At 39.5% G+C, this 24,691-nt stretch overlaps 1 protein-coding gene and 1 non-coding gene across 2 annotated transcripts; both read left to right on the forward strand.

The window, feature by feature from the left end:
- med8 (mediator complex subunit 8) lies at positions 1 to 22,471 on the forward strand. Its single transcript, XM_069939010.1, has 7 exons — positions 1 to 70; positions 7,287 to 7,408; positions 11,980 to 12,124; positions 14,442 to 14,582; positions 18,816 to 18,903; positions 19,626 to 19,871; positions 20,656 to 22,471. Exons 1-7 carry the CDS (start codon positions 65 to 67, stop codon positions 20,718 to 20,720), a joined length of 813 nt encoding a protein of 270 aa, XP_069795111.1. The 5' UTR covers positions 1 to 64; the 3' UTR covers positions 20,721 to 22,471.
- On the forward strand, positions 18,329 to 18,435 carry LOC138765591 (U6 spliceosomal RNA). Its single transcript, XR_011358588.1, has one exon. It is a non-coding gene; the product is annotated as a U6 spliceosomal RNA (small nuclear RNA).
- Positions 22,472 to 24,691: the final 2,220 nt, after the last annotated feature.

Consider the following 24,691-nt stretch of genomic DNA (forward strand, 5'->3'; position numbering starts at 1 on the left):
CGGCTCTCGAGCGGTGGCTTCCGGTTCTCGAGCGGTGCCTTCCGGGTCTCGAGCGGTGGCGGCGATGCAGGTGAGGGGGGAACGGGTTGAGGTTGGAAATGTTCTTCTGGGCCTGGAAAAGCGGGTGAAGAAGCCTCTGCCGATGTTTTGTGGCCTTGGAGAAAGATTGGAATGACAGCTTCCATGTGTGGAGCTCAGGAAGGTCCCTGTGCGTGAAACCTGCGGGCAACCCACCCAATAACTCAGTCTCCGCCACGGGACAGGGCTGTTGGGGTCAAGAGCTCGGTTTGAATGAGCTTCCTCAAAGAGGAAAGAGGATCTCAGAGGTTTAGGAAGGGCATTCGGCTTTGGAGGCGAATTTAGGAGCAGGGAGGTTATGCTGCAGCTGTACAAGATACTGGTGAGACTGCATCTGTCTGCAGTTCTGATACTGGTGAGACTGCATCTGTCTGCAGTTCTGATACTGGTGAGACTGCATCTGTCTGCAGTTCTGATACTGGTGAGACTGCATCTGTCTGCAGTTCTGATACTGGTGAGACTGCATCTGTCTGCAGTTCTGATACTGGTGAGACTGCATCTGTCTGCAGTTCTGATACTGGTGAGACTGCATCTGTCTGCAGTTTTGATACTGGTGAGACTGCATCTGTCTGCAGTTCTGCTCTCCTTATTTGAGGAAGGGTGTACAGGCTTTGGAGGTGACGCAGAGATTCACCTGGTTGATTCCAGGAGATGAGGGGGATTTGCCCATGAGGAGAGATTGAGTCGTCTGGGACCATGTTCGCTGGACTATAGAAGAATGAGAGGGAATCTTGTAGAAGCGTATAAAATTGGGGTAGATAAGAGGGGTAGGTAAGTTGCTTCCGTTGGTGAGGGGGGACTAGAACTAGGGGACGTTGCCTCACGATTAAGGATAGTAGATTTAAGGATCAAGATAGCGAAGAACTGCTTTTCCCTAAGGATGGTGAATCTGAGGAAGATTCTGCCCATTAAAGCAGTGGAAGCTGCCTCATAAAATATATTTAAGCCAAGGCTAGAGCGATTTTACCTAATACGAGACTCTTTGGATTCTGTGTCCCAGTTTTCAGGAACTACCAACAAGTGCATGTGTTCCATATCTCTTATTTTCTGGGGCTTGTTTTATAACAAACCAGCAGCTGGTTTGTACTGGTGTTCTTACTGTAGTTTATCCATGGACCCAGTCAGAGTATATATTATGAAAGGTTAAAAATAGTTAGAGTCTAAAGTGTTAAGGGATTATGGAGTAATGATAGGTGGAGATGAACCTATCATCAGATCAGCCACAATCTCATTGAATGGTGGGAGCAGGCTGGATAGCCTATTCCTGCTCCTAATTCTTTTGTTCTTATTAATCCCAATACCTGGACCCCAGGCAGCCTTTTGTCCTCTGGTCGAGCAAGTGAAGTCAGCGAGAGGCCAGAACTGGTGGAATAGAGATAGCTCAGGGATGAGGTTATGGAGCTGGAGGATGTAACAGAGAGAGAGGGCTCTCACAGACTGCATTGATGAGGTCAGCCAGGCAGATGATGTGACTACCGGTCATAGCAGGCACTTCAAGGAGTTGTGTTGGAAGGAGTTGGCGGTGATGGCTACCATAGACACAGTGTGGGGGTTCCCTCTCTGGTCAATGGTGCAAAGTCACTGAACTCTGCGGATCTCTCCTGTCAATTGACTGGATGGTGTTTCTGTACTGGAAGTAATGGATGTTTAAGATCTTGCCTACTACTATGTTGTGGTATCAGGCCTGTTGTCTGGTCCTACTGATTGTATTGTAGTCACTGTGCAGTGGCGAGGGAGTTATTTGTTAATTGGGGTCCCTTGTGAATTTTGTGTTATTTAATTTTGTGCTCAAGATGGCTGCACGTAAATCCATGGCAGCTTCTTGGGCAGGTCAAGTGGTTAGGACTTGTATATTTTGTCTGGTGTTCTGCTTACTGTTTTGCTTGCTCGTGATAATGGCACATATATTCGCAGTGGTTTCTGTTGTAGGCTGAATGGTGTGCATGGGCTTTCTTGGTTCATCTTGTTTTGTATATTTTGGTCTTGTTTGTCAGATTGTATTTGGATTGGCCCTTTTTATGTGTTTATGGGCTCTGTTTGGGGAAACACAATTTTGTTTTTATGCTTTGGAGTATGAAGATTATAATAAAGTGACTGATTAGTTGGGGAGAGTAATTTGAGGACAAGGAGCTGTTTGCTTTTTCAGAGAAGGGTATTATAAAGTGTTCTACTCTACAATGTGGACATTGCATCACAGATTGTGTGATCTCATTGCACAATTCCTCAGTTCAACATGCAAGAGGGTCCCTCAGCTTTCAATTGCCTGTCACTTTAATCCACCATCCTTCTCTGACCTATCAGCCTTGCAATTGTAAATTTGGAAAATGGCACCTCATCTGCCACCTAGGCAATATTGCAGCCTTCAGGACTCAACATTCAGATAATTCAATTGTTTGGTTTGTTTCACAGCTGACAACATTTGTCATAATGTTCTCCATCTGTCAGATTAATGAGCATCGAAGCAGACCCTTCTTCCCTGTTCATCCCTGCTGACCAAGTTGTCCACCTTAGCCAGTCCCATTTGCCTGTGTTTGGACCATCTTTCTTGAAACTTTTCCTATCTATGTACTTGAAAAAGAAAATCTGCAGATGTTGAGGTCTAGTACAGTGTTCTAAAATGCTGGAGAAACACAACATGCTACGCAGTGTCCATAGAAAGTCAAAAGGCAGTCAAAGTTTTGAGCCTGACTCCTTCACTCTTGAATTGTTCTTCGCTCTTCAAGAGTTTAGAAGGACTCTAGCCTAAAACATTGACTGCCTTTTAACTTTCTATGGACACTGCATAGCCTGCTGAGTTTCACCAGCACTTTTATATACTTCATTAACCAAGTATTTGTCTAAATGTCTTTTAAACGTTATAATGTTCCCACTTCCTCTGGCGACTCCTTCAATGTATCAACCATCCAGGAGGTAAATGCTTGTTTAAATCTTGTTGGGGAATATGAGAATGAGACTCTGAAAGAGAGGAGGAGTGCTTGAAAAACACTGGGAAAGCTAGGTGCTTGCTTAAATCTATCCAGTGGATAATTAGCTGTTGCTCAAGCTGAGCAGCCATTATGTGAATAGCCCAGTGTAGGAGTGGGAATTTGAGGCTTTTGCTCGCGAGGCTTCAGTGAGAAGAGGCTGGAGTATTGGCGTAGTGAGGAAAGGAAAGGTCAAGTTTTTCTTTTTCCTATTTAATAGTGAATGGGAATGGCAACTAGGTCAGGGACATGCTACTCTTGTAGAATGTGAATAGGCAGGGATGCCAACAGTATCCCTGATGACTTCATCTGTGAGGACTGCAGCTCCTTAGAAACTTTTTGGAAATTGGAGCTGCAGTTGGATGAAATGCAGATCATTCAAGAGGCAGAGGGGGTAATAGACAGCAGTAGTTATGGGGATGCAATCACACCAAGGAGGCAGGACGAAGGTATCTGGGTGACAGGAGAGGGACTGGGAATAGGCAGTCAGTGCAAGGTTTCCCTGTGGCCATTCCACTGAGCCACAAGTGTGCCCCTTTGGATAATGCTGGGTGGGGGTCACCAATCTGGGCAAGGCAGTAGCCAAACCAATAGCACTGTGGTTGGCTCCGAGTCTCAGAAGGGAAGGATGAAGTCAGGCAGACCAATAGTCATAGGGGAATTCTGAGGCTACAAGAGACTCCAGGATAGAATATTGCCTCCCAGGTGCTCAGGTCCAGATGTCTCTGAGAGGGTGCAGAATATTCTTAAGGGGGAGTGTGAATAGTCAGAAGGTCATGGTATATGTTGATGCCAATGACATCGGCAGAAATGAGGTAGAGGTCCTTCAAAGAAACTTTAGCAAATTAGGAAGGAAGTTGAAGAGCAGGAACCTCCAAGATGTTTGCTAATCTTGGGATTACTCCCAATGCCACGAACTATGGAAGATCAGAACAAGAAGTTAGTGCAGACAAATAAGTGACTGAAAAGATGGTGCAGAGGCAGGGTTTTAAATTCTTGGATCATTGAAACCTTTTCTGGAGAAGGGGAGACCTGTACAAGTAGGAACTCGAGGGGAACCAATATCCTGGTAATGTTATGGTAGTCATGGGGATTTTTACATGCAAGTGGATTGGGAAAACGAGGTTGGGACTGGTTTCTCAAGAGTGAGAATTTGCAGAATGTCTACAAGATGGCTTTTTTGAGCAGCTTGTTGATGAGCCCACAAGAGGATCGGCTGTACTGGTTTGGGTCTTGTGTAATGCCCCTGAGGTGATTAGAGTGCTTTGAGATTTAACAAAATGAAATTAAAGTCAGATGTGTTTGTATTTCAGTGAAGGGAATTACAGTGGCATGAGAGAGGAACTGGTCATAGTAGGGAAGATGGCAGAGCAGCAAAGGATGAAGTTTCTGCAAGTAATGAGGAAGGTGCAGGATAAATAGATACCAAAAGAGGAAATATTGGAATGATAAAATGTCACCACTGCAGTTGACAAGGGAAGTCAAAGCTAAGGTAAAAGCAAAAGAGAGGGCAGACAAGGAAGGAAAAATTAGTGGGAAGATAAAGGATTGGAAACTTTTCAAAAAATTAACAAAAGGTAACTAAAAAAACAAGGAGAGAAAAGATGAAGTATGAATGTAGGCTACTAAATAATATTAAAGAGGAAATGAGCTTCTTCAGGAACATAAAGAGTAAAAGAGAGGTGGGAGTAGATTATAGGGACAGGAGAAAATGAAGCTGCAGAAATAAAGGTGACAAGGAGTTGGCAGAGGAACTAAATGAGTACATTGCATAAGTCTTCACTGTTGAAGACAGCAGTGTTCCAGGTGTCAAAGGGCATTAGGGAAGGGAAGCAAGTGCAGTTACTATTTCAAGGGAGAAAGTGCTCAGAAAGTTGAATGGTCTAAGCGAAGATAGGTTTCCTGAACCAGATGAATTGTCCCCTCAAGATCTTAAAGAACCAGTGGGAGAGATTTTGGAGACATTAGTAATGATCTTTCAGGAATTTTGGTTTGGTCCCAGAGGACTGGATTATCACAAATGTCATCCCACTATTCAATAAGGGAGAACGGCACCAAAAATGAAATTATATACCATTGTGGAGGTATGGTGATTGGGTATATTTAAGGCTGAGATTAATATGTTAGCCAGGGAATCAAAGGTTATGGAATGAATGCTGGGCATTGGGGCTGAATGGGAAAAATGATTAAATGGCAGGGCAGACTTGGGCTGAATGGTCTGTTTCTACTGCTATGTCTTCTGGTCGTCTCATCAATCTTTCTGCTCTTAAATCCCTGTCTTCTTGATTTAGACTCCTCTGCCATGTGACATACTTTATTAATTTGTATATTCTCTCCAGAAATACTCCCTCATTTGATGTGCATTTCAAAATAGCTTTGATGTACATTTCACAATGTTAGCATATCCCTTTGTGTTTATTCTCTCTAACTGGTTCATCTAATCGGCAAGTTTGCAAACAATCTTGTTCAGTTTTCTGAAGCTTGCCTTTGAGGTCACAAATATTTTTATGTTGATCTCAAATACTGGGAAGACAGCTTGGGATTTTCTCTACTCTTCACAGTAATGTGGATTTGTTAACAAATGACATCTCTTTTTTTAAATAACATTTTTGACTGTGGAGCATAATATCTACTATATTTTAGAATTGCTAAAAGTTTGATTTTTGGACTTGGATCCACAAGCTAACTCAGACAAATTGACAAACTTCGAGCCAAAGCTCACAGGCTCTTTAAGCAAATTGAATCATTTGCAGTGTAAATAAAATAGTACAGAATTTTAGTAAATATTGGTGGTGTCAGTAATGTGATGAATATAAATTGTAAAACTGTTACATCTATGTGTATGGAGTTTTCAGACTGAAAATTATAAGAAAGTTTCAAGTTTTTATATCAAAAATTTAATTGATTTTTCCATAGTTTGACATGAGTGTCTGCAAACAGAATCATAGAATTGTTCTAATGTAGTGACTGCTACACAAGTTGAAACACACCACGACCACGTTGGAGGTTTCAACGAATTGATTTATTCAAACTTCGCGCGCGACCCTTTAAGGCCAGTGTGAGCTCCACCCCCGCGTCGGCAGTGACGTCACCGTGCTCGCCCGAAGCACGCACCTTGCTCTAACCCACGTAGCACAGAGGTCCCCTGACGGTGCCGTCTTCTCGCAGCTCCCCGGCCGGTGTGGTGGTACACTGGGGACCAATTCGCCACGAGTATGTGCGCCGCCACACAAGCTCCAAAAGTGGCTTTTCAGTCCACCAAATCAACATGGCTTCTATTTCAACAATTCTGTCAATGTCATCGTCCATTCTTTCTCTCTGTCAATATAAATCTTTTGTTCTTAATTAGCTAACCTCCCTTAGATAGAGATAGAAGATATTATTGCTACACAAGCCATTTCACTTCACCTAATGTGATCTGAACATAGAAGGCCTTGGTCCAATGGCAAGAAAATCCAAGGTGATTGCAGACCAGACTTGGCAACACACATTTTGCTCTCATGTGCTTGGACATAGACAATCTTTTTTACCGTGCACAAATAACCAATCTCACCCAAACCTCAGTAGTCTCCTCCCACCAACCCTTCCTGACATAATCTTGTTCCCCTTCATCAACTTTCTTCTCAAATTCCTTTCTCCAGCCAATGTTGTAGCTGAAATCCTTAATTATTGGAATGACTCTAGTGAATCTTTTCTAGAATCTTCCCTCAAACTTCCATCATTTAAAAAAAAATTATGATAGAAGTCAATTCTGACCATTGAGCCCTGTGCCACCCAATTACCTTAGTTGTAGAAACAGAATAACAAGGTTACACCTAAAGAGAGGAAACAAAGGGAGATGAACTACATGGTAATTTTTATAAGGAGACTTATCGGGAATTGTTGCAGAAGTTTATATCTGGTTGGTTTCTGTGAATGAGGGAACTATACCTCCTATAGAAGGAATAGTAGGTAGTATTACAAGATGCATTGGACATGCTTTGGGTTACTAATTGAAATTAGAGTAATGAACAGCATCAAGGCCTTTGGCCAATGTGGGGTACCATTTGGTGTCATTGTCATTAACACTTGGGTTAAGTGGTATATCTGTCTTCAATGTTTAGAGGCATTTTGAGTTAACAGGACTACTTGAGCCCACTCTCAATAAGGTGTTCCCATAATGTCAAAATGAAAATTGCTCTCTGGAATTGAACCTTTGGAAAAACTTCGACATTTTATTCAATCTTTAATGTTCGCTTTTCGCAGCCACAAGAAGAAAAGCAATTGGAGGCATCGGTGGATGCAATTATCAGCCGTGTGGCCGATCTGAAGAATTCTTTGGCTGCTTTCATCCTGAAATTAGAGAACGAATTTGATCGAATGAACTGGTATGATGCCTGTTTGAAAAACATGGTTCCTTCTCTCTCGTTCCTCTAACTCTACCACACAACTCCAGAAATTGGCATTCTAGTTAGAAGAACTTAGAATTAGTCTCTGGATTGAGGATATTGAATTTTCCAGCATCCAACCCAAGTTTCAACTACAATAGTCCTGCTTGTTGCAGCACTTGAAGAGAATTTCTTCCTGTTGATTCAAATATTAGATTAAAGATAAAAATGATTGATTTATTTTTTACACACTTTACCCATAGGTTGCAGGATAAGGTCACCAAAACAGCTTACCAGTTGCATGGGTTATATAATATTCTGTAAGGTAGGGATAGCCAAACTATTTTGGTTGTAGAGCATATGCAGAAAAATATGAGGAGTCATGAGCCAAACAGTATTAAGCCCAGCAGTTTTCAACCAATGTTGGCTCCTTTAATCAGGCCATTTAAATCTTGTGCAGAGCTGACGGCAGTCAGACTGGGCAGATGAGCCCCATGCAGGAGCACAGAGACTTCGCTCTCCATGGGTCCGCACCAGCGGCAACACTGTCATTTTTTTTAACAGGCCACTTAAAATGGGCAACGGCTTGCAGTTGGCCCAAGGACTATAGTTTGGCCACCCCTGCTGTAAGATGTATCTTACAGGGGCAGGAATAACATCCAGATGTGCTCTATTCCGATTTGACTTTTTCTTGAAATGTTATCCTTTTTTAATCACTGACAAACTTTATTGCGTATCAGCCCAGTTATCCTGAACATATTGGGCTGACTCAGTGGTTCTCAACCTTTTTCTTTCCACTCACATACCATCCCTATGTCATAGGTGCTCTGTGATTAGTAAGGGAGTGCTTAAGGTGGTAGGTGGGTGGAAAGGAAAAGGTTGAAAACCACTGTTTTAATCGTACCTAATTGACTCGTTATGTGCACGATTTCATAACTCTAAAGGAAATGGCCAGTGACATTTTTCTCAAGCAAAATATTTCAGTAACAATTGGGTCTAGAGCAGTGATTCTCAATCTTTCCATCCCACTCACATACCACCTTAAGCAATTCTTAACTAATTCCTTGCCAGATGCTAGAAATCTGAAATAAAAATACAAAAGGCTAGAAATATTTAACAGGCAGCATCTGCGGAAAGAAAATCAAACTAAATGCTTCAGTAACGGATGACTGACATGCTCGCCATTTCTCTGTGGAGCTTCCTGACCTGCTGAGTCATTCAGAACTGTTTTGGGCTGAGGATGCTAGACTGCTTATCAACTTTTTTTTTAGTTAACCAGGCAGGAATCTGCTCATCTTGACCTTTACATATATCCTTATTTCTCCCTTTATTTTTTTTTACAAAGAGGTCACAAAACTTACTTTCTCATCACAGTATTAAGAAGGAACAGTTCCTTGACTGAGCTTTGCACAGGAGTTAGAAGTTGTATAATTAATATTTGAACTGTTGATGTAAGTCAGATGCAGACTGCAAAATGTAATCACAAACTTTCTATTTCAAGGCCATTTAAGATCCCTACAGTGACCATATAGTTTCTGATTCTCATTAAGAGCAATCTTAGCTAGTGCAGCTGAATTTTGTGAAGTAGATATATGAATATAAATAGTATGCGGGTTGGTTCATGATTATATAATTTGTTTCTGTACAAATACATCATTTACTATAACATTAATGATCTGGAAGAGGGGACAGAGTGTATCTGAGTTTGCTGATGACACTAAACTGAGTGGAAAAGCAAATTTAGTACCATCACCAAGAAGATTCAGAGAGTCCTATGGATAGGTTAAGTGAGTGGCCAAGGGTCTGGCAGATGGAATACAATGTTGCCAAATGAGAGAATCGCAAAAGGATGGTTTACAGGTGTAGTAGGCTATCGAGAAGGCAAATGTAATCTTAAATTTAGACATGCAGCACGGTAACAGGCCCTTTCAGCCCATGACCCTGTATGGCCCAATGACACCCGGTTCTCTTTTTTTAAAAAAGGTGGGAGAAAACGAGCCCCCAGGGAAAATCCATGCAGACACTGGAAGAGTGTGTAGAAACTCTTTACAGGCAGCGCAAGTTTGCATTAAGCGCTGTGCCACCCATAAATGTTAGGCTTTATTGCTAGAAGGTTTGAATTTAGGAACGGGGTGGGGGGGCGGGGGGGGTTTATGCTGCAACTGTTCAAGTTATTGGTGAGGCTGCATCTGGAGTACTGTCTGCATTTCTGGTCTCTTTACTTGAGGAAGGCTTTGAAGGTGGTGCAAAGGAGGTTCGCCAAGTTGATTCCAGAGATGAGGGGGTTAGCTGATGAGGAGACATTGAGTCGTCTGAGACTGGACTCACTGGAATTTAGAAGAATGAGCAGGGATTCTGATTTCCGATTTATTGTCAGAGTACATACATGACATCACATACAACCCTGAGATTCCTTTTTCCTGCGGGCGTGGCAGAATTCCCACTAATTGATAGTGCAGAAAAATAAACAGTACAGCGTGAACATGTAAACAAATAAAATAACTGTAACCAGATAATAAATGTAAACAAACTGCAATACGGAGAGAACAAAGAAAATCAATCAAGTGCACAAGTAAGAGTCCTTAAGTGAGTTCCTGATTGAGTTTGTTGTTAAGGAGTCTGATGGTGGAGGGGTAGCAACTGTTCCTGAATCTGGTGCTGCGAGTCTTGTGGCACCTCGACCTCTTTACTGAAGGCAGCAGCAAGAACAGAGTGAGTGCTGGGTGGTGGGGGTCTTTGATGATTGCTGCTGCCTTCCGATGGCAGCGTTCCCTGTAGATCAGTGGTTCTCAATCTTTTCCTCTCCACTCACATGCCACTTTAAATAAACCCAATGCCATCGGTGCTCTGTGATTGCTTAAGGTGGATGTGAGTGCATTGGGAAGATTGAGAATCACTGCTCTAGACCCAAATGTTACTGAAATATTTTGCTTGAGAAAAATTGTCATTGGCTTATTTCCTTTGGCATAGGGTATACTTAAAGTGGTATGTGAGTGGAAAGAAAAAGGTTGAGAATCACTGCTGTATATGTACCCAGTAGTGGGGAGGGTTTTGCCTGTGATGTCCTGGACTGTGTCCACTATCTTTTCAAGGCTTTAAGGTCAAGAGTATTGGTTTTCCCATACCAGACCATGATGTAGCCAGTCAGCACACTTTCCATCGCACCTCAAGAAATTTCCCAGGATTTCTGGTGTCATATCAAATCTGAGGAAGTAGAGGTACAGACGTGCTTTCTTCATTATGCCATTTACATGTTGGGTCCAGGAAAGATTCTCTGAGATTGTGACTCCCAAGAGCCTGAATTTACTCACCCTCTCCTCCTATGATCCCCCAATGACCACTGGATTGTCCACCTCTGGCTTTCCTTTCCTGAATTTAATAATCAGCTCCTTAGTTTTGGTGACATTGAGTGCAAGGTTGTTGTTGGTGCACCATTCAGCCAAGGTTTTAATCTCCATCCTGTTCGCTGGTTCATCCCCTTCCTTTATACAACCCACTAGTGGGATCATCAGAAAATTTATAGATGATGTTATTGTTGTACTGAGCTTCACAGTCGTAGGTGTAAAGTGAGTAGAGCAAGGGGCTAAGAACACAGCCGGGTGGTGCTCCAGCACTGATGGAGATTGTGGAGGAGAAGTTCTTACCATTCTTCACTGATTGTGGTCTGGAGGTGAGGAAATCCGTGATCCAATTTCGCAGTGAGATGTTAATTCCCAGGTCTTGGAATTTGCTGATCAGTTTTGAGGGGATGATGGTGTTAAATGCTGAACTGTAGTTGATTTATACATCTTTGCTGTCCAGGGGTTCCAGGGCTTTGAGTAGAGCCAGTGAGATGGCATCTGCTGTAGACCTGTTTCTACGATAGGTGAACTGGAATGGATCCATGTCACTATTCAAACAGAAGCTGATTTGCTTCATCACCAGCCTTTCAAAACATGTCATCACTCATGCTACTAGTCGATAGTCATTAAGGCAGGTTACTGCACTCTTCTTGGGCACCGGTATGATTAATGCCTGTTTAAAACAGGTGGGTATCACGCTCTGCTGGGGTGAGATATTGAAGATATCCATGAATACCTTAGTAAGTTGATCAGCACAGATCTTTAATACTTGGCCAGGTACTCCATGTTTGTTTCCATTGGTGGAGGAGACTAGATCTAGGAGACATAGCTTCAGGATTCAGGGTAGTGAATTTAGGACATGGATGAGGAGGAACTGCTTTTCCCAGAGGGTGGATGTCCATTGAAGCAGTGATGGCTGCCTCGGTAAATATATTTAAGAAAAGATTGGATTGATTTTACATAGTAAGGGGATTAAGGAATATGCAGAAAGGTAGTTAGGTGGAGATGAGCCTATCATCAGATCAGTCATGATTTCCTTGAATAGCAGATCAGGCACCACATGCCATAAGGCCTATTCGTGTTCTTGTGTTTTGATCATCCCTTTTGATTAATTCTCTACATGCACATAAAAAATCTTGCTATGATCTCTCCAAATTTACTTGTCTTTCCTATTTGATATGAAGTTTGTGCACCTGCCTTTACCTGATTTGTCCACCACCTGTTTGATAGGCCCTCAGTCTTGGATAACTTTGCTCTGGTGTCTGGGCAGTTGAACACCTTGAACAAGCTCCTAAAGAATGATAAAACACCGCTTCTACGAAATCAAGTCATTATCCCGCTGCTGCTTTCTCCTGACCGTGACGATGAATTGATGGTATGTCATGAATCTAATTGCATCTACCACATTATATTACTTGAGCCAGGGATTTCTCAAATGCAATTCTGGAACAGTATGATTCTCTGTGGATTAAGAATGGCAACGATTTGTAAATAGGTGAGATGCAGAGGCAATCAAACTCCTGCTGTATTCTGGGATTACTTGCAGAATACATCAACGCTGAACAAGTAATTTATAGAAGGTGTTTTATGTACTGTCTTTTTCCAAAAAAAAGTAGTGTGGAAAGCATCTGAATAATCGTCGAGAAAATAGGATGGATTGATGCCCTAATAACAGAAGTGAAATGAATGTTATTTATCTTCATAACCAGAGACATTTCATCCACTTTCAAATTAAAAATCTGACACAAAAGCAAAATACTGCAGATATTGTAATCTACAGAAAAAGCAGAGAATTCTAGAAAAAAAATGACTTTATTGCAGATGAAAAATTAACTTTTCAGATTGATGACCTTTCATTGGAAAATTAACCTGAAAATTTAACACTTGCATAATTTGTTGAATATTTCCAAGAGGAAATTTCACCTTGATGCGTCTTTCAGGAAGGGATTATGAAATAAAATGCTTTTCAGAACCATGTTTAATAAGTGGCTTTTAACAGGGGGAATGTTGATTCTGCATGCAGGCAGTGCAAGATTATATTTTACCTGGTGATAGCTTCCACAAATAGCTGCACTGCCATTTTGTGCCTTTACCTGTTAATCTTACAAATTCATACAACCCAGCTGTGATAATTCTGTTAGCAGTGAAGTGCTTTCTATAAATTATACAAGGTTCTCATTATATTTTCAGTCTTGAAAGGTGAAAAATATCAAGTGCTGTGCCAACTCCATATAGCTAACTTAATTATTTAGTTGTAATTAAATGATTGATAGAGGCAAACAATATACATTAAAGGCAAATTTAATGGAGAATAGCTACTAAGATTCTCCTCTTTTCCTCGATGCAAAGTACTTTGGCACATTCCTGAGCATGAACAGCATCACAGAAATGTGAGCTACCATTATGAACCAAAACCTTGCATAGCAGATGCTGGAAACAAGGAAAAGGCAAAAGGCACTGAAAATACTCAGTAGGTGACCTTCAAGCTCATCATCCTGAAAGTTTAACTCTATTCATCTTTTCATAACTGCTGCCTGATGTTTTGGATTTTTCTAGTGTTTTCTGAAGATTTACCCATACTCTTGGAGCCACTTTGATACAGTAAAACCCCTGGTATCCAGCACCTATAGGGATTGGTAGAAGTTGCTTGCGAGACAATGCCTCACCAAACACCTGCTTACATTGAACATGAATATATAAACCTTGAATGCATGTTACTTTATTTTCAGTCATATTCTTTGAAAACCTTTAATTGTCACTACATCTGTAGGTTCCTCTTCCTCCACGGAGATGCTCAAAAGACAAACAATAACAGAGATATTTACCTCCTCTCCCCCACCTTCCCAAGTTTACAGATAAAGCCTCTGATTAGGCAAAATCAACCAGTTCTTTATCCTGGGTGGAACCATTGCTGTTTCACACAACTTTATTCAAACAGCTGTTGAGATCAAAGCACGACCAAGGCTGAATATTTGCTCCATTCTTCATCAAATTTTTTTGTGTTACTTCAGATAACAGTTACTTTTACAATTTTTAAACAAGCATTTTTTAATTCATTTTGCTCAGTTACGTGAATTTCAGCTGCCAGAGGTTTTACTCTATCTAATGATGGCTCAGCTTTTTTTTTAAAGTGAAAATCAGTTGCTGCAGCACACGAAAACATATGCATCCAATTTAGAAATCAAGTGTTAAATTATATTTCCTCTCCTTATACTTTGATCAAATCACCACGTCTTTGTTAAAATTCACCTTCATTATGTTTCCCCATTGCAACAGATCAGTGTCCATGTTGTCTAACACTTCCGATATGTGCAAGTTGCCGAATTGTGCTCTTTTCATCCAAGTCATGAATTTTTAACGAGAAAAAGAGTGGCCTTTGTACAACCTGTATGCAGTTTGAGAGGCACCCAACCAACCACTATTTTTTTCTCATCTCCAAATAATTTTTTTTTCGAATGGAGCATTGTATGGATACCATTATTTATTCCATTGCCTTCAGTTTTTACTTGCCAAGCTGATGTGTAGCATTTTACTAAATGCCTTTTACTGAATCTTTGCCATTTTCTAGAGGGGGAGATGTGAGAATTTTCTTCCAAAACTAAACAAAACTACTTTTTACTGGAGGGAAGTGCGAGTGTTAGCAATGTTTCAACAAAACTGTAACTTTGCGGATTTGTGCCTCCCTTTCATAGAAACTAACAGAGGGTCGAGTTCCAGTTTTCAGTCATGAGGTGGTTCCAGATCATCTCCGGACTAAACCAGATCCAGAAGTTGAAGAACAGGAAAAGCAACTGAGTGCAGAGGCAGCACGTTTGGCACCTGATGTAGCTCAGGTAAAGCATTATTTGCATTTAGAAATATAATTTGTATATAATGAAGACAAATTAAAATAGAAGTGGCTCCCTGCAAGCAGACAATGACAGCTGTAGAAATAAGAGGCAGTTGAAATGGTAAATATGTCTGATGTATTCAATCAATGTTTATATCCCAGAAGGACTAATCTAGATGACGTGATACAGTTGAGAAAAAAAGATTTTTGCCACTTTATTTCCATGGATTGAAGATTGGTTAATGGATAGAAAATAGAATAGAAATAAATGGATATTTTTCTTTTGTGGGCAGGCTATAATAAATATAAAAATGCTGCATGTATTGGTTTGAGAAAGATTGTGAAGGGGATTTGCTATTGGAAGAGATAACATGCCAAAAGCAACACAGCAGGTGAATTTAAGCTCAAAGTTCAGTAATCAAAATTGACTTTGTCTCTTATTAATTTTTAACATGAATCCTTGAATTGAATGAAAGACAAGAGTCTAGAGGAGTGGGAAGGCAGATTGGACAGTGAATTTTAATAGAAAATTGATGTCAATGTAAAGGAGGAACTTAAAAGGTTTGTGAGGAAAGAACTGGGTACTGGGACTTTACTCTTCAGAAATGGGGAGAGAAATGTCAAGAGGAGACATTTAGAATCTATTGTTGGAAAGTGATAGCAGGATGTGGAAAACAGTAATGAAATTGGTCAGTCAACATGGCATTTTGTGTGCTGTTCCAGTTTTCTGCCACCTGCAGTTTCTCTTATTAAGGTCACTTTTGGGTTTGGAGGATGTGATTCGTGGGATGCTGCAAGAAATTGGAACACAGGGCCAATTTTGTTCACAACAGGAAGTTGTAAAGGAGCACGGACAGTGCAAATGGAAAATCTTGTGGAAAAATGTAAGCAAAGCGGAGTACCTTTCAAATGGTGGAGTTTGAATGGTGTTGGTGTCTGAAAAAACCTGGCTCCTATCACATACATTTGACAGAAAATAATAAGCAGGTTCAGCCAATAATTCAGAAGCCAAAATAATAAGTAGGATTATATTTGTCAGTTTTCAATACATGGAATGTTGGAATTGTGTGTTGCAGGTCCTGGGGACAATTTGGCTTTCAGTCCCATTAATTACTCAAACACTACTTTTTATGTCATTTTTCTTTTAGCCACTTTAGACATTTCACAAAGGCAAAGATGTCCTATTACAATTAAACACAGCCCTGGTGAGACTGGATCAGCAATATTGTCTCCAGACCAAGTCATCCAACATAAGGAACTGATTGCTTGTGATAGAAAGAATGCCACAAAGGTTTACAAAATTTATTTATAAAATTGATGGTGGGATGAGTGGCCTACTTAGGAGGAATTAGGCAGAACGGTCTCTTGAATTCCCGAGAGATTAGAAGAACGACAGGCAATTTCATTGAAACAGTTCTTATGGGTGTTACATCACAGACCGGCAGCAATAGAAATTTACCAAGAAAGTGTTATTTTTAAAACAATATATTTATTAATAATTACTAATAATATAATATCTTACTTATGTGTGCGCTTCCAGTGCTCCCAGACTGGGAATGCAAAGTCACCTTCATGTCCACAGATAAACTGCACAACAACGTGTCTTCGAACTGAAGGGTGACCAACGTGTGTGTGTGTGTGTGGAATCCCCAAACCATAACAGTTTAGGCACAATTTTGGAAAGTCATTCCCAAAGTTCAGTCTTAGAAATCCTGTGTCGAAACTCAGACTTTTAAACTGATGCTCAGAAATAATTATGAAGGAGGTGAGAGACTGTGTGATCACACTGCCGAAACCCACGAATCCTTATCAGGTTACTTCTAGAAAAATGTCGATTCATACGAATGGTTGTCACAACTCCCCTTTTCCTTGCACAGGGGAAATGAAATGTATGACTTTGACAATACTTCCAAAATCCAGGCACAAGTCAGTCGAAATGAGCATCACAGTGGTCACGATCCAATGCAGGAATTTGCCTGCTTCTTTTACCCAGATATAAGTTAATCAGAATGACCATTACAATGGTCATATTGGTTCAAAAATTCTTGTAACAAGGAGAATCAGCAGAAATGTCCATTTCCACACAGAGCTATTCTACCTCTGTGTTTATCAGGTGGCTGATCAATACTGAATTTTATTTCTTTTAGTGTCCCAATCACATGACTCATAATCACATGACCCTCTCTCACCTTCTGTTTTTCCTGAATAAACAATTATTATTTTCGTTCTTAGGTGAGAGCATCAACCTCATTCCTAGTTTGAACAATGCCATGTAGTCTGTAAATGTTGAGAAAACTCAATGGTTGCAACCTGCACCAACGCCCAAAATGATACTCACTAAATAAAACAGGAGCTTGTAATATGGGCTTCTCAGGAAGATGTTCTCCTGACTGCATTATCTAGCACAAGCATCATTCATGACAGAGGAAGAGATTCCTTTAACCAGAGGGTAGCAAGTCTTTTGAAATCAACTCATGGCAGCTGTCACTGGAAAGATACTTGACCAGAAGAATTTTGATTATTAATTGAAGGATATTAGGTAAATTTAGGGGAGTACCACTGAGGTCAAATATGAACTACAATCTTATTAAATGGTGGGGCAGGCACAAGGGGCTAAATGGCCCATTATACTTGGCTCGACATAAAGCCCTGGATAGCAAAGATGCATTCATCAGGATGCTCTTTATCAACTATGTTTCAGCATTTAACACCATCATCCCCTCACCTGATCAGCAAACTCCAAGACCTGGGACTCAACACCCCACTGTGTAATTGGATCATGAATTTCCTCACCTCCAATCCAAACCAAAATCAGTAAGAGCATCTCCTCCACAATCTCCATCAGTATCGGAGCACCACAGGGCTGCATTCTTTGCCCCCGTCCCCCCCCCCTCAGCTGTACTCACTTTATATCTACGACTGTGTATCTTGGGACAACAATAGCACCATCTACAAAATTTGCTAACAATGAGTCAGCCTACGGGAGTGAGGTTGAAAACTTGGCTGAATGGTGCACCAACTTTGCACTCAGTCACCAAAACCAAGGAGCTGATTGTTGACGTAAGGGAAAACCAGAGGAGAAGTAAGTTCATGGGAGTCACTATCAGAGGATCATTCCTAGACCCCAACACACTAATGGCATCATGAAGAAAGCATCTCAGCACCTTTATTTCCTCAGGAGTTTGCAGAGCTATTACACCAGAAACCCTGGCAAACTTTTACAGATGTGCGATGGAAAGTGTGCTGATTGACTGCTTCCTGACCTGGTATGAGGACAATACCCCTAAGCATAAAGCCCTCCAAAAGGTAGTGGACACAGCCCAGCACAACACAGGCAAAGCCCTCCCCACTACTGAGGGAATGCTGCAGTCAGAGAGCAGCAGCAATCATCAAGGATCCACAACACCCAGCATACACTGTTCTCGCTGTAGCCATCAGGAAAGAGGTGTAGATGCCACAGGACTCACACCACCAGGTTCAGCAACAGCTGCTCCCCCTCCACCATCAGACTCCTCAATAACAAACTCAATCAGGGACTCATTTAGGTATTTACTTGCACACTTTTTTTACATTCTAGATCTGTTTTCTTGTGTACATTGTGAACAGTTCTCTTTTGTGCTACCAATAAGTGGTAACGCTGTTGCACCCACAAGAAAAATAATCACAGGGTTGTATGTGATGTTATTTATGTACTCTGACAATAAATCTTAAATCTAAATTGTTTACTTTGTATATAAATGTCTAATCTAGGTGCTCGCTTCGGCAGCACTTATACTAAAATTGGAATGATACAGAGAAGATTAGCATGGCCCCTGCGCAATTATTACACGCAAATTCGTGAAGCTTTCCATTTTTTTTTAAAAAAGAAAAAAATGTCTAATCAATTTCCATTCCAGAACCATCAGTTATTTCTACCCATTTATGTTAACAGTGGACTGCTTATTTGCAAGTATCGTTTTAAAAGTGAACAACACAAACTACTGGTAAATGTAAAATGTCGTGGTTATCTACTGCAGCCATTCTCAACGTTTTTTTGGCTGCTAAAAGTTTATGTATCCACCCCACCCCCCCCCCCCCCCACCCCTTTCCCTGTGAAACAGTCAAGTTTAGTTGGTTTCTTCCATGCTTCTCTCCTTCTGACTACATATTTTTATTTTATGACCCTTGTTAAGAATGGCTGATCTACTGAACATGTTCTGTTTCATATTATTTTATTTGTTTATTGCTGCCATTGTAGAAATACGTCCAGTCTATGAACAAAATGTGCAGCAACTTGCTAGACAAACTCAACAACACCCGGGAGGAGCGAGAGACTGAGAGTGGAGGTATGCAACAAACAATAGACTACTTTTTTTTCATTGTTTCAATTCATTTTTACAAGTTTAAAAAATGCTTTGAAATCGCCAAGAAACATTATTAACATAGCAGAAGAATTATTATGCACGTAATATTGACCCTTAATACAAACCTCATGCCTGTATTGTAATATTTTATATCCTCCATCTACAAATAAATGCCAGAAATGATGGAATCTTGGAAAAAGTAGGTAAATTCAGCCTTTTAATGTGAATTGTGGCCCTTGGAGCTAAATATCAGCAATTGGTTATTGTTTTACTCCAGTACGCTCCGCTGTCATCAAATTACAAGCAAGGAGACAGAAAATGGAATCCATTTCCTAATGACTATAACTGTACTTAGTATTTTATTTTCATAAAAGCACTATTTTATCCTGTGCTTTCAGGTTTTATAGATAGAGCTTAGCTGAATACAACTGTTTGCAAAATTAAAACTTGCTCGATATGGGATTCATTGACAGAAAGGCCGAATCTGCTTTACAAAGTCTAAGTGTCATGGATGGAACATCCTCATCACGGATGCCCTATTGCCCTCCAGACCTTGCGGCTATACTTTGGGTCATGGGAAGCAAGTCCAGGAAGATGAGGACTTGGCCTGCAAGATCTGACCAATTATAACATTGTAAAGGTACAATATTGATTAGTAACAAGAACTTGCAACATTTGCACTTGCAATGTTTCGTTTTTTTCAGCCTTGCGGCAGAACAAACAGACCTTTAATCCAGCCGATACAAATGCTCTAGTGGCAGCAATTGGATTTGGAAAAGGATTATCCAAACCTATCAGACAGCAAACACAAGTTGGGCCGGTCTCTTCAGGGCAGTCTGTACCAGGTGGTGGCCTACAGGGAGGTCCAAGTCTTGCACAGGTGACAATTCAAAGTGGGCCAAGCCAACAAGGAATTCCTGGACAGGTTCCATCACAGCAAGGTCAGCCAGGTAAGCAGTTATATATAGATACTCCCTGACTTGCGACTTGTGTCTGTCCACTCATACAACCAAAAACATTTTAAAAATATAAAATTTACAGATTATGTTGTATTTGACAAACTTTAACAGGGATACAGGGGATTTAAGAGCCAAAATGTGTGTACTTGCCTTGTTAGTCAGCTTCCTGGGGTCCGTAGGCTGGATGCAGCCATCTCAATTCCATTGCGCATGCGCGAGTCTTCTGTTGGCGCATGAGCGGTGAGTTCACGTATTGGAGTTTGATTGGCAAAATTTAATGGTGCAAATTCAATATCATTGGGGTACTTAACTCTTGCACATACACCAACCAAACTCCTTAAGTAATCCCTATGCCATAGGTGCTCTCTGATTAGTAAGGGATTGCTTAAGGTGATATGTGAGTGGGGGGGAATCGAGACAAAATTGTTACTGAAATATTTTGCTTGAAAAAAATTGTCATTGGCCCATTTTCTTTGACTGTGCATGAGTCAATGAGGTACAATTAAAACAATTGTTTTTCAACCCTTTTTCTTTCCACTCACATACCACTTTAAGTAATTCCTCACTAATCACAGCTCCTATGGCAGGGATTACTTAAAATGGTATGCGAGTGGAAAGAAAAAGTTTGAAAACCACTGCCCTAAACTATTCCTAGCCAAGCATCTATCATTTATTAAAGTGCTCTATTTCTTTTCATTAAATTCCCTTTATTTTTGCAAAATTCAATCTGCAACTGAACAATTTTATGGATTGATATTTTCTCTTTTTATTCCAGGTAAAATGCCAAGTACCATAAAAACCAACATCAAGTCTGCATCAATGCATCCATATCAGAGATGAGCTCTGAGCCAGGAACTTTTGTTACAATTGGCATATTTAGTGCAAGGAACAACTTGAGATGGGTCAACTTTGTTAGTTTGAAGGTTCTTTAAAATGAAAGCTTTAGTATATTTTTTAAACTTGATTCATTAATTTGAGTTAATTCCACCTGAAGAGGCACAATGCTAAACCTTGAAAAGATTCTTGCAAAAAACCTTCACTGTGTAGCTTTTCATATTATTCACAGCATCCTTTTGATTTCTAAATCTCTGGATTCCAAGGAATAGATTTCTTGAAATCTTTAATATCATTTCAATATTTTTGGAGTGGTCAGTAATTACAAATGTTTGGCCAGTTTATTTGTGTATAACTGATTTTTCATCATGTGAAACTATTTTTGCATTTTTAAAACTGTCAAAGATATACCTAAACATTACCATTTAATACCAATTTAGGTGGTTTCCCCATTTTAAAAATTATTTATAATATTTTTTTTAAACTACGATCTAGTGATGTATCTAACCATTGGTTTAATAAATAACTTATTTTCACATTTCTGCTGTGCTTTGGTACCCATTCACACAAATAGCTTAAAACATTCAAAATTAATACTTTTCGGAATAGGTTTAAAAAAAAATCACTCTCCGCCTCCTTGGCTCTCCAGACCAACTTGTTTTTCTGTCAACAAATTCAAAGCCCAAAGCAATACACGTTGTTTCTCTTTCCACTTGCTGAGTTTCATCAACCGTTTTGATTTCAGATTTCCAGCATAGTTTTAACTTCAATTTGAACTGAAAAGTAATGCATGCAATGAATATTTTAAAATTATTGGAAACCAGCACTTCCACAAGGATACAAGATGGAGTCCTGCCATTTGTGTTAGTGTCATGGCCTACTATGTTATCACATGGCTATGAAAGCTTGCTGGATACAAATTGGGATTGTGCTTTGCACATTGTAATAGTGCTAAATTTCAATATGCTTCATTGATTGTAAACACAACGGGACTTCCTGAAAGGGAAGTGAAATTCTATAAATACTTTATTTTGGTAGAATATTAACCCTATTTATAAGGCAGCAGCCAAGGCAATCTCAAGCAAAGAGTTTGAAGCAATCACATTTTGTCCAAATTCACTAATCCTATTTCCCTGCCTAACTAAGTGACCAGTCAATTTGAACTGTGTATGAATCCATGTTTCAATATTTTTTGGAGACTCTTTAAAAGTCATCTAATCATTTAGATGCTGTGATGGGTTATATTTTATTTTATATATAAATGTTTTTTTTAAAAGAGATTGTGGGTGTTTAGTGTAGGACACCACAGAATAACACTTCACATCTCATTTAAAATGCAAGAACTTTGCTGAAAGTGAGACTTTTTTTTTAAATTTTTTATTTTTCACACCATAAATCACAATAGCCATGATATACACTTTTTCTTTTCCACACATTTACAGTGACTTTTTCTCCCCCCCCCTCCCTCCTCCCAAGCCACCCCCCCCCACCCCCCCCCCCCCCCTCTCATCCATTTTAGGTATACAATCTAGGTTGCATTAATTCAGTCAGACAATGTTGTCATTCAACAAAAATACACCAGAAATTCTACAGAGTCCATTCTTTTCTTTTCTTCTCCTTCCATCAACTTAGGTAATGATTGTCCCTGGTAGGTTTTCGCTATTGTATTTAATGTAAGGCTCCCATACTTGTTCGAATATTTCAATGTTATTTCTTAAACTATATGTTATTTTTTCTAATGGAATACATTTATTCATTTCTATATACCATTGTTGTATTTTCAAATTATCTTCCAATTTCCAGGTTGACATAATACATTTTTTTGCTACGGCTAGGGCTATCTTGACAAATCTTTTTTGTGCATCTTCCAAGTCAATTCCAAATTCTTTATTTTTTATGTTACTTAGGAGAAAGATCTCTGGATTCTTTGGTATATTGTTTTCTGTTATTTTATTTAATATCTGATTGAGATCATCCCAAAATTTTTCTACTCTCTCACATGTCCAGATTGCATGAATTGTTGTTCCCCTTTCTTTTTTACATCGAAAACATCTATCAGATACTGTTGGGTCCCATTTATTTAACTTTTGCGGTGTAATGTATAGTCTGTGTAACCAATTATATTGTATCATACGCAGCCTCGTATTTATTGTATTTCTCATCGTTCCAGAACATAATTTCTCCCATGTTTCCTTTTTTATCTTTATATTTAAATCTTGTTCCCATTTTTGTTTAGTTTTACCATTTGTTTCCTCATTCTCCTTTTCTTGCAGTTTGATATACATATTTGTTATAAATCTTTTGATTAACATTGTATCTGTAATCACATATTCAAGGTTACTTCCCTCTGGTAAACTCAAATTGCTTCCTAATTTATCTTTCAAGTAGGATCTCAGTTGGTAATATGCCAGCGCTGTATCTCCAGTTATATTGTACTTATCTCTCATTTGTTCAAAGGATAAGAATCTACTTCCTGAAAAACAATTTTCTATTCTTTTAATCCCTTTTTTTTCCCATTTTCTAAAGGCAAGGTTGTCTATTGTAAAAGGGAGTAGCTTATTTTGCGTCAATATTAGTTTTGGTATTTGATAATTTATTTTATTTCTTTCTACATGAATCTTCTTCCATATATTGAGGAGATGGTGTAATACTGGAGAAGTTCTATGTTGTACCAATTTTTCGTCCCATTTATATAATATGTGTTCAGGTATCTTTTCCCCTATTTTATCTAATTCTAGTCTCGTCCAGTCTGGTTTTTCCCTTGTTTGATAAAAATCTGATAGGTACCTTAATTGTGCGGCTCTATAATAATTTTTGAAGTTTGGCAATTGTAAGCCTCCTTGTTTATACCATTCTGTTAATTTATCTAGTGCTATCCTCGGTTTCCCCCCTCTCCATAAAAATCTCCTTATTATTTTCTTTAACTCTTTGAAGAATTTTTCTGTCAGTTGTATTGGCAATGCCTGAAATAAGTATAGTATCCTTGGAAAAATGTTCATTTTAATACAGTTTATCCTTCCTATCAGTGTTAGTGGTAGCTCTTTCCAATGCTCTAAATCGTCCTGTAATTTTTTCATTAGTGGATTGTAATTGAGTTTATATAATTGGCCTAGATTTTTGTTTATTTGCACACCTAGGTATCTTATTGCCTGCATTTGCCATCTGAATGGGGATTCCTCCTTAAATTTTGAGAAATCCGCGTTATTCATAGGCATTGCTTCACTTTTATTTACATTTATCTTGTATCCCGACACTTCTCCATATTCCTTCAATTTCTTATATAGTTCTTTTATTGATAGTTCTGGTTCTGTTAAGTACACTATCACATCATCCGCAAATAGACTGATTTTATATTCCCTGTCTTTTATTTTTATTCCTTTTATATTATTATCTATTCTTATCGATTCTGCTAGTGGTTCTATAGCTAGCGCAAACAATAATGGTGATAGTGGGCATCCCTGTTGCGTTGACCTGCTTAAGTTAAATTGCTTTGATACATGTCCATTTACTGTCACTTTCGCTAACGGTCCCTCATATAATGCTTTAATCCAATTAATATACTTCTCCGGTAAACTGAATTTTTGCAATACTTTGAACAAGTAATTCCATTCTACTCTGTCGAAGGCCTTCTCTGCGTCTAAAGCAACTGCTACTGCCGGTGCTTTATTTCCTTCTACTGCATGAATTAAGTTAATAAATTTACAAATATTGTCTGTTGTGCGTCTTTTTTTGATAAATCCAGTTTGGTCTAAATTTACCATTTTCGGTACCTGTTCTGCTAATCTGTTTGCTAATAGTTTAGCTATTATCTTATAATCTGTGTTTAGCAGAGATATTGGTCTATATGACGCTGGTGAGAGTGGATCTTTCCCTTGTTTTAGTATCACTGTAATTATTGCTGTTTTACATGAATCTGGTAAGCTTTGTGTCTCATCAATCTGGTTGATTACATCCAGGAGGGGCGGTATTATTAGATT

Source organism: Narcine bancroftii, chromosome 5, assembly GCF_036971445.1.
Source record: "Narcine bancroftii isolate sNarBan1 chromosome 5, sNarBan1.hap1, whole genome shotgun sequence".
In the NCBI taxonomy this organism is placed as follows: Eukaryota; Metazoa; Chordata; class Chondrichthyes; order Torpediniformes; family Narcinidae; genus Narcine; species Narcine bancroftii.

Excerpts from the sequence above, each read along its gene's own strand:
- med8 (XM_069939010.1), top strand. Across the intron at positions 12,125-14,441 it reads ACCGTGACGATGAATTGATG|AAACTAACAGAGGGTCGAGT; the intron begins GTATGTCATGAA and ends TCCCTTTCATAG. Across the intron at positions 18,904-19,625 it reads GCGAGAGACTGAGAGTGGAG|CCTTGCGGCAGAACAAACAG; the intron begins GTATGCAACAAA and ends CGTTTTTTTCAG.